The sequence below is a fragment of the Balaenoptera borealis genome (genome assembly GCF_965194805.1).
Source record: "Balaenoptera borealis genome assembly, contig: HAP1_SCAFFOLD_1544, whole genome shotgun sequence".
In the NCBI taxonomy this organism is placed as follows: Eukaryota; Metazoa; Chordata; class Mammalia; order Artiodactyla; family Balaenopteridae; genus Balaenoptera; species Balaenoptera borealis.
Window position 1 is genome coordinate 98,134 of NW_028122685.1, and position 14,325 is coordinate 112,458.

At 47.3% G+C, this 14,325-nt stretch overlaps 1 protein-coding gene across 2 annotated transcripts in view; it reads right to left on the bottom strand.

Moving 5' to 3' along the window:
* LOC309622105 (uncharacterized protein) overlaps positions 1-14,010 on the bottom strand; it is a 54,229-nt gene extending 40,219 nt beyond the window's left edge. The window contains exons 1-4 of one of the 2 annotated variants that reach the window (XM_082409275.1): positions 12,712-14,010; positions 10,813-11,039; positions 7,782-7,901; positions 42-261 (exon numbers count right to left, since the gene is read on the bottom strand). Coding sequence is in view for 1 of the 2 variants with exons in the window: in XM_082409276.1 (XP_082265402.1) it covers positions 42-261; positions 1,092-1,421; positions 1,737-1,770 (584 nt within the window). In the remaining variant the exon portion in view is untranslated. Of the gene's footprint in view, positions 1-41; positions 262-1,091; positions 1,422-1,736; positions 3,796-7,781; positions 7,902-10,812; positions 11,040-12,711 lie in introns of those variants that run through there. The other variant, XM_082409276.1, reaches the window with a different exon arrangement.
* Between the last annotated feature and the right edge of the window lie 315 nt (positions 14,011-14,325).

A 14,325-nucleotide genomic window follows, 5' to 3' on the forward strand; every position in this document is an offset into this window, starting at 1 on the left:
AACAGGTATATGTCAGGAATGGTTGCACTATACAATAATACCTGTATTCTCCAGAGCTGCCCTCTGCTGAGACCGTACCCACTTTGGGTCCTTCTTCTGCTTTTTCCTTTCCATCCTCTTTCTCTTCCTCAGCATTTTCATACTGATGTGCACTCTCTTCTTTAGTGTCGAATGATACGGACTTTGGCATCACAAGGTGGTGGGAAACATTTCCCGATTTAAAATCAGCAGCAGAATCTAGTTCTCTGCCCTCAGGAGGTTCTGGAGAAGAGAAATATGTCAAAACATAAATAAATAAATAAATAAATAAAAAGAAGAGCTGGCCATGTTCCTACTGGTTGATACAACACTTCCATGGGCCTCACAGTTCTGCTGCTTGACAGTTTTCACAACATTTTTCCCCTCCTTCCAGTAGATCTCACACACTGTGCTGCTGATTATTTCTGGCCCTTTGGAGAAGGGATCGAAATCATTTGATTCTCAGAGCATTTTTGTATGTTTCTGCCAGAACGTCACTGGAAAATGTTCACCCGATTTAAAGACAAGTTCTACCGCGAAGCTCACTGATTCCTCAACCACTGAAAAGTGCCCCTGTGACCTTTCATCATTTTCTCAGGTCATCCTACTGAGAATCTTTACATTTTTAGAAGCCCGTCAACCAAAAGTGAGGCATGCCATTTGTTCGCCCCTAGGTTGGTAGAGAGCAGCATACTTTTTCTCAAGATCATAAAGGTCTTTAGAGAATTGGGCTTCTACTTGTGCATATCGTGCCTGAAGGTTTTTGAGAGCTTTGACCCGCTGCTTAACCGCCAGAGGCCAGCGCTGAGCGCGGCCTGCCTTTCAGGCCGATGCCCCAGCAGGGGCTGCAAGGGCCTGGGGACTGGGCCGCCCCTCGCCAGCCTCGGCCCCGTCGTCAGGTCCACACGCCCCAGCCTCCCAGGACTCGGAGGCATCAGCCAGGACCTCGCCCGCCCAGAACTCGGCCGCCGCCGCCGGTTCCTCTGCCTTCTGGGATGCCGCCCCCTCTGCAGGTTCCTGCGGCTCCCAGGGCGGGGTGCCCTCTGCCTGGTACCCGCCCCGCCAGACCTCACCTGCCTCTCCCAGGTCTTCCTGCTCCTGAGGAGGCGCGGCATCCTCTGCAGGGTCCGAGAGCCGTCGGGAGCGGCGCCTGACCATCACGCGGCCGGCGTGGGGCCCGACCAGGACACGGTAGTTGTAGTGGCTGTGGTGCACACGGCAATGGACCGGATCCCGGAACAGGGACTGAAACTGCGCCATGGGGGGCCCGTGGCCCGCGACCACTCCCGCGCCCTCGTGCCCATTCTCGTCCTCCTCTTGTGTCTCTTCCTCCTCCTCGACCTCTTCCTCAGTTTCGTCTCCCTCTTCTGACTGGTACTCATCCTCCTCCTGGTCCTCGATCTCTAATTCAAAAATTTCCTCCTCCTCCTCCTCCTCCTCCTCCGTCTCCTCCTCCTCCTCCTCCTCCTCCACCTCCTCCTCCTCCTCCTCCTCCTCCTCCTCCTCCTCCTCAACCAGCTCTACATCCCAGTCTTCTTCCACTGCGGCCTGGGCGGCCTCCTGCCCACCATCCTCCCCGTGAAGGGCTCTGGAGAGCCCCAGGGAGGCCAGAAGGGCCGCGGCCCCCTCGGCTCCATCCATCCCTCCCGAAGGGGATGCGCGGACCCCGAGGGGACTGGGGTCGCCACCCGCCCCGCCACCAGCTCCGGCCTGGCCACCTGGGATCGGCCCTCGCTCCTCTGTGGCAGACATGGCAGGACGGACGCGCCACACACGGATCGGGCTGCAGTGAAGATCGCGGGGAAGATGGCGGCCGCCGGGCTGAGTATCGCTGAGGGAGGGGACGCTGTTGGCAGCGGGGCCTCCGGCACGGGGTGGGGGCTGCAGAGAAGCCGGCTGCACAGGGGACAAGAGTCTGCGAAGATGCCTCTGGGGGCCCCGCCACGGGAAGGGCAGACCGCCGGCCTGTGGAGCGCCCCACCGAGACTGCGCCGAGGCCGCTGCGCACAGGGCGGGAAAGAGCCTGACTGGCTGGCGACGGGAGGCGGACCTTGGAAGGGTCAACCAAGGGCCACTTCCTCCAGCGCCGGCTCTAAGCTCATTTGCCAGCAGCCAAGGATTGACAGCACCGCCGTCCAATGAGTGACCAAGGTCTTCAGCTTCCCTGGAAGCCTTAAAGGCCCAGCTCACCCTGAGCCTCCGTGAGCCCACAGGAATCCCTTCCTTTTCATTCCACCACTGCAAGAGCAAAGCTACAGTGTCCCTATAGGGCGGCGCCCTGGGGTATGGGAACCTGCATGTGTTCCCCAATTGCCACCCTGGGGCAGCTCACGCTGACTGAGACACACTTAGTTCAAAAACGAGAGAGAGAGAGAAGGTGTATAGATCAAATCTCAGCAACGCTTAAAACCTCCCACAAGAGAGAGCAAGAGAATTTGGAGGTTTTAATGCGGTTAAAGCTACTTAGAAAAGGACATACAAAGTCGATATGGATGCAGTGAGAATGGAGAGTGGAGAGAAAGCAGTAAAGACAGGAGCCGGACAGTGTTTCATCAGGGCTCCCCAATTCACTTCCAGCCGCCAAGAAGTGAAGACAGAGAGAGAGAGGGAAGAGAGAGACACAGAGACAGAGACAGAGACAGAGACAGAGAGAGATACTTCTTTTAAAGACTGGGCTGAAAAAAAAAAAAAAAAAAAGACTGGGCTGAGCACCTGCTCTGCACTGGATTGTGTACATCCCCTGCCTCCCCAATTCATACGATGAAGCCCGTCCCCCACCCCACCCCGCCCCCAGGAGATGGTATTTGGAGACTGGGTCTTTGGTAGGTCATTCAGTTTCGGTAAGGTCAGGAGGCTGCGGTCCACACGTTGGGATCACTGCCCTTACAGGAAGAGACCATAGATGGTGCTCTCCGCCCACCACCCCAACGTGAAGCCACAGGAAGAAGGCGGCTATCTTCAAGCCAAAACGAGGGCCCTCACCAAGAACTCCACCATGCTGGCACCCTGACCTTGGGCTTCCTAGCCTCCAGAACTGTAGGAAATAAACCAATGTCTTGTTTAAGCCGCCCAGCCTATGGCATTTTATTAGGGCAGCCTGAGCAGACTAATACAGCATGGCACACGTTAACAGGACAGGCTTCCTAGAATGATTTCTCGGTCAACAGTCCGAGACTTTTTGTTGTACTCAGCCCCACTTAGCCGAGTGGTCAAGGGTAACGAATGCTTAAAACGAGGAAGAAATCGGCAACTATTTTATGCTAATCCCACTTACTATTGTCGCTGGGCACAGAAGCAAGAGTGGGTGTTAGCTGTAACTTCACGTTCAGGAGAACATAAGCTATGTCCCTTACTTCCAGTAAGCACACCGCCTTGGGATCCAGGACATCTAATTTGACAGACCCTAACGTTTCACGGATGGGAAGCACACATTCTGCACTGCGCTCCTGGGAAGGTTGGCGAGAAGAGCTGTTGTTGCCACCCTGAGTCAGTATGGACCCCTACCCCAAGTTGGGTTCAAAGGTCAATCAAGACTGGTGACACCACACACACACACACACACACACACACACACACACACACACACACTACCGAGACGCGATGCAAAGTGTATTCCTTACATGAGGAGGCTTCTGGGGGGAGAGCAGGGTAGCCTTTTCAAGCTGCTCCAAAAAAGACTTGAGAGAGTCAGGAAAGGAAGAAATTGCTTTGGGAGTTCTACTGTGATTAGTGGATGGGGCCAGCATGACAGTTCCCTTGTGCTGGCAGTAGCTAGTGTAGTTTGACCCCCACTCCTCCTCCCCTCCACCCTACAACCGCGCCAAAGGAGAGAGTGTGGGGCATTGGGAAAGAGGGAGGCTTGACGTTTAAAAGCCCTCAGCAGTCAAACATCAAAGGACGCAGTCAGACGCTATACTACAATTCACCTCTGGCGTGTGACTGGCGACTGAAACGTGCCATTTTCGTGTAATGGAATTTGAACTTGTGGAAGTAAGCCACTCTGGAACTCTGAGTCCTGCAGCCTAAGGCCGGGTAGGGAGGCAAAAGGTCCACTGAATGCCGTTCAAGAGCCCAGCGTTGTGTATCCTGAGAAGTAAAATGCATGCCTCGGTCACCATCAATAAGGCCCGGAACTCCAAAGCCAAGAAGGAGGGTCTTGGCAAAGCCCTGCATAGTGGCTTTAGTATATATAGAGACACGTGTGACCTGGATTTATAAGTTGGGAGTCTGTGGGCCAAGAGATTCCCAGGGCTCTTTACCCCAAAGGGGACAGGACAGTTTTACACAAGGAAACGTCGTTGCTGCCATGGGCCGGACCAGACAGCCAGACCGACGACAATGGCCTGATTGTCTATGAAAATGTGCAGACGGGGCTAACTGTTGGCCAGAGCATCCAGCGCTAAGGTGACTGCCTGAAGTTCACTCACTTGTGCTGTCTTTTCGTTGAACAGTTTTATCTATGGTTATTGTATTGATTACTGACAGGGAAAGACTTTTCCTGACCTTTTCCTATTTATTTTCCACATGTCAGCCTTTTTTTGTTCCTTCACCCCTCAATTACTGTATTTCGCTGTTATTAATTTCATTTTTCTAGTGTACAAAGTGATTCTTTATCACTCCTTTCTCTGTACCTTTTTTAGTTTTTTTATAGTGCTGGAGCTTTTTGTGGGGGCAGTGTCGGTGGTTACACTGGGAGTTACAATTAATATCTTAACTTTATAATAATCAAGTTTGTATTAATACGGAGATAGTTGCAATAGTATTCAAAAACTCTGCTTTTCCCCAGCTCTGCCACATTTCTTTATTTAATTATGGTGACACATGGCATGTTTGTATATTTGGTGCCCATTAACAGAGATTTATAGTTAATGCTTTATACATTTGTATTTTCAATCATATATGAGAACAAAAAGAGGAGATACAAACCAAAAGTACAGCAATACTGGCTTTTGCGTTTACCTGTGTAGTTACCTTGGCCTTTGTGGTTTATTTCTTCATATTGCTTCAGATAGGTGCCCAGCATTATTTCAATTCAGCCTGAAGGACTCCTTTTAGTACTTTCTGTAGGGCAAGCTTACTAGCTATGTACTCTCTCAGTTTTTGTTTGTCTTGGAATGTCTTTAACTCCCCTTCGTTTTCCCCACATATAGAATTCTTGGTTGAAAGGGTATTTTTGTTCATTTGTTCTATGCTTTTAATATGTCATTCCAATGCCAGCTGTCCTCTATGGTTTCTGTAGAGAAATGGGCACAAATCTTACTGAGGATTACTTGTAGGTGAGGAGTTGTTTCTATTGCTGTTTTCAAGGTTCACTCTTTGTCTTTGACTTTTGATAATTTGAGCATGGTGTGCCTAGGTGGGGATCTCTGATTTTATCCTGCTTGGAGTTTGTGGAACTTCTTGGGTGTGTAGAGTCATGTCTTTCCTCCGAGTTTGGAGGTTTTCAGGCATCATTTCTTCAATGATTTCCTGCCCCTTTCTCTCTCTCCTCTGCCTCTGCAAGTGTCATTATGTGTACATTGATAAGCTTGCTGATGCACATAAGTCTCATAGGCTTTGCTCATTATTCTTCATTCTTTGCTTTTCTGCTCCTCTTTTCCTTTCCAGAGACTGGATAGTTCAACTAACCTTTTAAAACTCGCTGATTCTTTTTCTCCTGGTCAAATTTGCTGTTGGACATCTTTTATTAATTTTTCATTTCACTTACTGTGCTTTGCAGCTGAAGAACTTTTATTTTGTCCCTATTTATAATATCTGTCTCTTTGTGATACATCTTTCTCATTGTTTCCTAGTTCTTTGATCATTGTTTCCTTTCGCTCATTGAGTTTATTGAAGACAGTTGACTTAAAATGTATTCTTCTAGTAACCCAAATCCTGTGCTTTACCTCTGACAGTTTAGAGTAATTAATTTTTTCCATGTGAACAGGACACACATTCCTCCCATCCCCTCCAACTTTATGGAAGTATAATTTACAAATAAAATTTCTATATTCACGGTGAACAGTGTGATGCTTGATGTATGTATACATTGTTAAATGATTACCACAGTGAAACTGATTAATACATCTATCACCTCACATAGCTAAAGGTTTTTTGGGGGTGGTGTGTGGGATAAAACTAAGATCTACTGTCTCAGCAAGTCTCCAGCATACCACACAACATCTTAAATTATATCAGCATGCTGTACATTAGATCCCTAGAATGTATTTATCTTATAACTGATCATTTGTACCCTTTGATGAACCACCCCCCAAATAACAAACCTAAACCTGGAGGCATCATGCTTCCTGATTTCATTATTTTACAAAGGTATAGTAATCAAAACAGCATGGTACTGGCATAAGAACAGATATAGACATAGACCAATGGAACAAAATATAGAGCCCAGAAATCAACCCACACATATATGCTCAACTATTTGACAAGAACACACAACGAGGACAGGAGAGTCTCTTCAATAAATGGTGCTGGGAAAACTGGATATCCACATGCAAAGATACTATATTGGACCCTTATCTTACACCATACCCCAAAATGAACTCCAAATGGATTAAAGACTTAAACGTAAGGCCTGAATCTGTAAAACTCCTAGAGGAAAACACAGGGGTAAGCTCCTTGACATAGGTTATGGCAATGATTTTTTTTTGAACTGACACCAAAACAAAGGCAACAAAAACAATATAAACAAGTGGACTACATCAAACTAAAAAGCTTCTGCACAGCAAAGGAAACAATCAACAAAAGGAAAAGGCAACTGACCTATGAAGCAGAAGAAAACATTTGCAAATCATGTTATCTGTTGAGGGGATAATATGCAAAATACATAAGGAATTCAATCAACTCAACAGCAAAAAAAAAAACACAAAACCAACAAATAATTAATAAAAGGGCACACGGTCCAAATATACATTTTTCCAAAGAAGACATACAACTGGCTAATAGGTATATGAAAACGTGTTCAAGATAACTAACCATCAGGAAAATGCAAATCAAAGCTGTAATTAAGACATTACACCTATTAGGATGGCTATTTTCAAAAGGACAAGAGATAGCAAGTGTTGGCAAGAGTGTGGTAAAAAGGGAACCCTCGTGCCCTGTTGGTGGGAAAGTAAAATGGTGCAGCCACTATGGACAACTGTATGGAGGTTCCTCAAAAGATTGAAAATAGAACTAGCAGATCAGCCAGCAATCCCACTCCTGAAAACAGATCCAAAGGAGGTGATTTCTGCTCTGCTCCCTTATGCTCATTGCAGCATTATTCACAATAGCCAAGGAATGGAGACAACCTAAGTGTTTTGGGCAGATGAAAGGATCAAGAACATATCATATATCTATAAAAGACATATAAAAGAATTCTTCTTAAGAATTCATCTGAGGGCTTCCCTGATGGCACAGTGGTTAAGAATCCACCTGCCAACGCAGGGGACATGGGTTCGAGCCCTGGTCCAGGAAGATCCCACATGCTGCGGAGCAACTAAGCCTGTGCGCCACAACTGCTGAGCCTGCGCTCTAGAGCCTGCGAGCCGCAACTACTGAGCCCGTGTGCTACAACTAGTGAACCCCGTGCGTCTAGAGCCCATGCTGCGCAACAAGAGAAGCCACCGCAATGAGATGCCCACGCACCGCAACGAAGAGTAGTCCCCGCTCGCCGCAACTAGAGAAAGTCCATGCACAGCAACGAAGACCCAACGCAGCCAAAAATAATAAATACATAAAAACAAAATAAATAACTTAAAAAAATTCATTTGAAAGACTATTCTTACCTTTAGGGGGGTGATACAGAGAGGAACAGGAACAGAGAGAAGACATAGTAGATTCTCCTTCCTTCAGACTTCTTGTCTCGCTCAGGAAATCTCTACAGGCACAGCTCAATAGTGAGCCAGCTGGAAAGGCAAAATAGGGTTGGCAGAGACCCAGAAACTTAGAACAGGTTATAGAATTTTGAGTGTGTCATATGTGGGATAATAATTTCTGTCGGGAATGTGGGAGCATGTTCATATGTGGGACCAGGTACTCTGGGGACTTACCACGTAAGTATATTTACATATTGAGTATGACTGTGTGTGTGATCAAGTTCATACGTGTGACTGTTGATGAGCATCAGCACGTGTTTGTGAGTATATGTGAGATTGTCTCTGTGCGAGAGTAAATTTGTTTGATGTTAAGAGTGAATAAATATATACGCATGTCCTTATCTGAGGGTGTTCATCTGTGGGTGACTGTGTGAGCGTGTTCATGTGTATGAGGTATTGAGTGTGTTTGTAGGTGAATAAATGTGTAAAGACATTCACAGATGATTGACTGCAAGCAGCATGATAAAGTGAGAGCATATCTGTGTGTGAGTGAATATGTGAGTATTTTTGCTTGTGAGCAGGCAAATGCGTGTGCATAAGTGAATATGTGGGTGTGTCCATGTAAGCAAATACAAGTGTGCCAGTGTGTAAGACTGTTGACTGTGTGAGCCCATTAACATCAAGTATGCCATTGTGTGGGAGTGAATGTGTCAGTGTGTTGATGCCTGTGAAGGAACGTGAGTGATCTTGTGTATGCGATCATATTCATGTGTGCAAGTGAATTCATAAGCACTGTCATGTACGTGAACATGGCATTTCAAATATATCTGGGTGCCTGAACATGTAGATACATGTTCGTATACCAGGGTATCTACAAGTGCTAGTAAACCTGTGAGTGAGTGTGTGAGCACGTGCATGTGAATCTTTAAGCTCGTTTGATTGTGTAAGCTTGTTAATGTTTGATTACATTTGAATGAGTGAACATGTGAGTGTGTATGAATTTATCTGAGTGTATCCATATGCATGAGTGAAGGTGTGAACTTCATGGTGTGTGAGCATGTTTGTGGGTAAGTGAATATGTGAGCCTGCCTGTTTGTGAGTGTGTTCAATGTGTGCATGTGAGTGAATGTGTGAGTCTTACATGTGAGCATACTTGAGTGTGCGTGTGTGTGTGAGCGAATGTGTGGGCATCTTCATTCTATTGAGTGAATATGTGACCAAATTTGTGTGAATAAATGACTGTGTAAGCAGAATGTGCTTAAATTTGCCATCTTATACATTGCTGTGACTAAGGCAACATGCAGGTTTGTTTTGGTGGGCAATTGTATGTATGTGCTTTCTTGCTCAGAGTGGTGTTACTGTTGCTTGAGTTTCCTGCCAACTACTAGTAACAAACAGCCGGGTGGGCCAAGTGATTTCAAAAATAGATTGTACATTTGGCCCATTTCTTTCCCTGTTTATCACAAGGCTGCTGTATTTCAGTGCAGGACTACCTGTTCCACTGCTTCCATTCTAGGGGAAATTTTTCTTGGGCAGCTGTTTGTATAGCTTTAACAGCCTCAGAGAGGTGGCCTCTTGGGAGGTGGTGATGTAACGATACCAACAGATTTCCTCCCAGATTACCTTTGCTACTGGGCTTCTCATTATTGGTCTGTAAGATGTGATGTGTATGTTTTAAGATCCCCCAGAAGAGTAACATTGGGATGCAATTTCCCTCAAGTCTTTCCCAAGTGCTTATTAACGATGGTCTTGGTAAACCTGACAAATTTTGTAATTGTTATAAGCAAATAGCTGTCAATTTGGATGGAAAAACTCCCACGTAGAGACTGGTTAGATTTCTCCATGGGATCAAATATGTTTTCATGAGAACTGTCTTTGCTGTCACACCCAAAAGCTATGATTGGTTACTGTGGGCAGTAAGTGTTGCAGCTGTTGAAGAACCCAGCCCCACTGAGTGTGATGTAAATCTTGAAGTTGGTATTGTAAGAAGGTTAGGTTAGGAAAGAATTCCCAAACTGGATGAAGCTCCTGACTTTTTAGACATGCCTTGTCCTGGGTATTATGTTGTATACATTCCTTTCCATGTGTGTGTGTGTGTGTGTGTGTGTGTGTGTGTGTGTGTGTGTGTGTGTGTGTGTATAAAATATAACTTCCCAACCGGGGGAAAATTCATGATAACTTGCCCTTGGTCACTTAATTTCTTTTAGTGCAAACTTCAATACATGGGACTTGTACTAGAGAGAGAGAAATCGTTATAACTACTAAGAAAAGAGACCAATAGTTGTTAAGGTATACGTTTTTGGCAGCGTTTACATTCATCATTATGCCAGGGATTAGTAAGAGCTATAATTTTATCTAATTGTAACCCCATAGAGTTTGTCGGTATGGCTCTGCATTACAGCATTTTTAATATGATTACACTGATCACAAGCATGCTGGCTGTACTACTGGGTGCATACTATCCCTGGGCACGCCTTAAATAAGACTCAAGAGACAGTGGCTCTATTTGGTTAATGGCACTACTTCATAACATTGGGTTTCTTCTGATTTCAGGTAAAAGTTGGCCCTGAGGGTTTAGAAGGCATCTACGAGTCATAAGTGTTATCTAAAGAGTCTAGCTTAGCCAGGATGGGTGTTGCTAGTAGTAGAAGAGACATGAGAAGGTCGCTAGCCTCAGTGTTGGTATCTGTGGTCATGTCAGTAGGATTGACCAACCTGAATAGCCAACAGCGTGGCTCCCATTGTCCCCAATCTGACCTATGTTGTAAGACTCCCTGTTGTGTGCATGTGGTATACTGTTTCCAACAGACCCTGTCAACAGTAGTGTGTGGATTACTAGGGCTGGGTGAACCACCAATAGACGTACAGCCAACACTGGCAAGGGCAGTAACTCCTCAGGTAAGAAGGGGCATACAAACAGGGTAGGGACTAAGGTTGGAGGTCACCTGTAGCCATCAGTAGGGGACCTGATTGTCCCTGGGTATTGTTCACATGGGGTTACCTGGTCTGGGAGAGGTTTCGTTCCACCTCCTGGGCTCCACAGTGCCTTTACTGGAGCAAAGTACATGGATGGCAGATAAGGACACCTCTTTCTCCAGAAATTGGCGGGTAGTTTGCTTGGCTTATACTGGATGACGAATGAACACAGGCTACGGATGGTTTCAGAATCACTGGTCCACGTCAGGTTCTCATCAGGATCAAGAAGGAAGTGGCTAAGCTCCGGGTTTTCTATGAGGGAGAAAGGAAAGATGAAAGTACCAGGTGAAAGTTTCTTTTCGGTGCATGGCAATGCCTGGGCTCCCATGTCTGTGAAAACTGACAACTGGGTTGTGTCTGCTGTGGATGTGTACACCAGCAGAGATAGAAATGTCTCTGCCGGTGGTCTCGTCATTTGTTGTGAATTTAAATATGGTGTAGCTATGCCAGAGGGGTAGGAACTTAATATAATCTGGACCGTGGGCAGTATTTCTGACCACTTGAAGGACCACTGCCCTCCAAGTTCTCTCAACAGCCCTTGATTTAAAAGTTCATCATGGGGCTTCCCTGGTGGCGCAGTGGTTGAGAGCCTGCCTGCCAATGCAGGGGACACGGGTTCGAGCCCTGGTCTGGGAAGATCCCACATGCCTTGGAGCAACTAGGCCCGTGCGCCACAACTACTGAGCCTGCGTGTCTGGAGCTTCTGCTCCGCAAACAAGAGAGGCCGCGACATTGAGAGGCCCGTGCACCACGATGAAGAGCGGCCCCCGCTCGCCGCAACTAGAGAAAGCCCTCGCACAGAAACGAAGACCCAACACAGCCAAAAAAATAAAAATAAATAAATTAATTAATTAAAAGCTTAAAAAAAAAAAAAAAACCCCTGTCATCTGGGACCCAAATCGATTTCCATAATCATATGTTGCTACGCGGTCACTTAAAAAAAAAAGTTCATTACGTCTTTCCAGGATCCCTGCTACTGGAAGATGATAGGATAGGTGACAAACCCAAGCAATGTTTTCTTGTAATGCCCATTGCTGGTTTGCTTTACAGTGATGTGGGAACTTTGGTCTGACGGTACAACGTGTGCGGCAGTCCCAAGGGCTGTAAAAGCTATTTTGTCAAGCCCTCAATAATATGAGGAGAGGCCTGTGCCTTGCATGGATACACTAATGGAAGGCCTGTATAGAAGGCCGGGAGGTTATGGTAAATTAACTTCAGTGGCAGGGTATGTGGTGATTTTCTCATGGAGTTGCAGCACTCTAGTAGGGCCAGGTTTAGCTCAATCCAGTAGATCCCATTATCATTTGAGTAGAGGCCTCAGTTGCTCTGCGGGGAGCTTCTGCTATTACCCAGGACATAACAGGAATCTCAATCCACAGCGTAACTGGCTCTGCTCCAGTAAAGCCTTCAGTTTCAGTAAGGGCTCAGTGTACCTCCACAAGTTGCCTCTCCACTGGCCAATACCTTGGGACTGAGTCTGGGAGTCACGTGTGCCAAAAGCCCACGGACATTTGGTCCAGTGGCTCCCATAAGTGAACGTTAGGGTGGCCGAAACTTCCAATTGTTAAGTCCTGCCCTCAGAGCACTAGTGGGAGAGCTGAAATGATAGCCTTCTTTAGTTTACCTAGTGCCTGTTGTGGCTCAGGTCCCCACTGAAAAGTGGAGGTCCTATGGGGGGCTCCATAGATGGGCGCCAGCAAATATTTGAGGTTGGCACCAGAATCCAAGCATGCCTACCAAATGTTGGGCCTCCTTTACCCATCTGGGAGGTTGGCTGGAGCACTAGGAGCTTTTCCTTTACCCAGTTGGGACTAGTTTACCCTTTTGAGTTTCAAACATAGCCCAGAAATTTAACAAACTAGGAGGTGCCTTGTACCTTATGGCGGGCAACTGCCCATCCCCTCTCAGGGAGGTGTTCACTCACAGTTGTGATGGTGTGTGACACAGAGTCTTGGCCAGGTCCAGTGACGAGGATGTCGTCGACACAATGCCAGAGCTGAGTCTCTGCAGGACGTGGCTCGTGCCGAGCAGGCATCTAGGTCCCGACTGCAAATCCCATGGGCAATCACGGGGGCATTCATGTACCCCACAGGTCACTGGGAAAAAGGTGTACTGTTGATCCTCAAAGGGGAAGGCAAATTGTGATATTTAACAAAGAGAACATGTGAGCCCAGTCTAGGACTCTGAACCATTTACCAGTGTTACTCTGAATGTCATTCATTAAGGGAACAATATATAGTAGAGGGGCTCTAATACAGGGAGCAGCCTTGTTTAACTCTCTCTAGTCTACAGATAGCCTGTACTCATTAGTAGTGGCTTTAAGCACAGGCCATACCACCGAACTCAAAGGTGGGAATCCATATCCTTTCTTTAAGTAAGTCAGCTAGGACAGGCCATAATCCTTCAGTGCTTTCCTTTTAGTCAGTACCTCTTACACGGGTAGAGGAAGGTGAACTGGCCAGTGCCCACCAGTGGCATCAAAACATTAGGCTTGTTTCATGAGGTCACCTGCTGACTGAGGAAGCCCATTCCAATAATGGGAAAAGAGTCTCAGAGAACGACCAGCACAGAAGCATCTCTTAGCAAAACTAAGCCCATGTTAAAAGCTAAGCAGATGGGACTTCCCTGGCGGTCCAGCGGTCGACTCTGCACATCCACTGCGGGAGCCGTGGGTTCGATCCCTGGTTGGGGAACTAAAATCCCGCATGCCACACAAAAAGTTAAAAGAAAAAGCTAAGCAGATAATTATCCCTTCAATTAATTCTCCTCCAAAGCCCGTCATCTCCTCGTGGGGGGGGGGGGCTTTAAAGTATGAGTGCTTCCTGGGATTAGGGAGCTTTGGACACCTGTGTCCACCAGAGCCAGCCAGTGTTGTTAATATTTTACAGTTTACGTAGTAAAAGGGCTACTGTCGGCCAGAAGAGGCCTGCTTTGAGACCGATGGGTCCTGATGTGGGAGCAGGTCCTTGCCACTGGCAGAGGTCAGGGGCAGACATGGAAGGTAAGCTTGTCTCTGAAGGAAAAGCCTGGCCAGGTAGCAATCTAACTTTAGTAAATATTTTAATTGCTCCACAGATTTACCAGAGATCATCTAATATCTCTGGGCTCCTTGTTCCTTAGGGTCCAATACAACCAACCTCTCTTGTTCATTTCAGGGTTCACGCTTAAGAGTGGCCTGGTTTTAAGTGGTTTATTTGACCGAGGAAAATTAAGAAAGGGAGAGGGACTTCCCTGGTGGCGCAGTGGTTGAGAGTCTGCCTGCCAATGCGGGGGACACGGGTTCCGTTCCTGGTCCGGGAGGATCCCACGTGCCGCGGAGCAACTGGACCTGTGCGCCACGGCTACTGAGCCTTCGCTCTGGAGCCCGTGCGCCACAGCTGCTGAGCCCGCGTGCCACAACTGCTGAGGCCCGCGTGCCTGGAGCCCGTGCTCTGCAGCAGGAGAGGCCACCGCGGTGAAGGGGCCCGCGCACCGCAGCGAGGAGTGGCCCCCGCTCGCCGCAGCTGGAGATAGCCCGTGCCCAGCAGCGAAGGCCCAA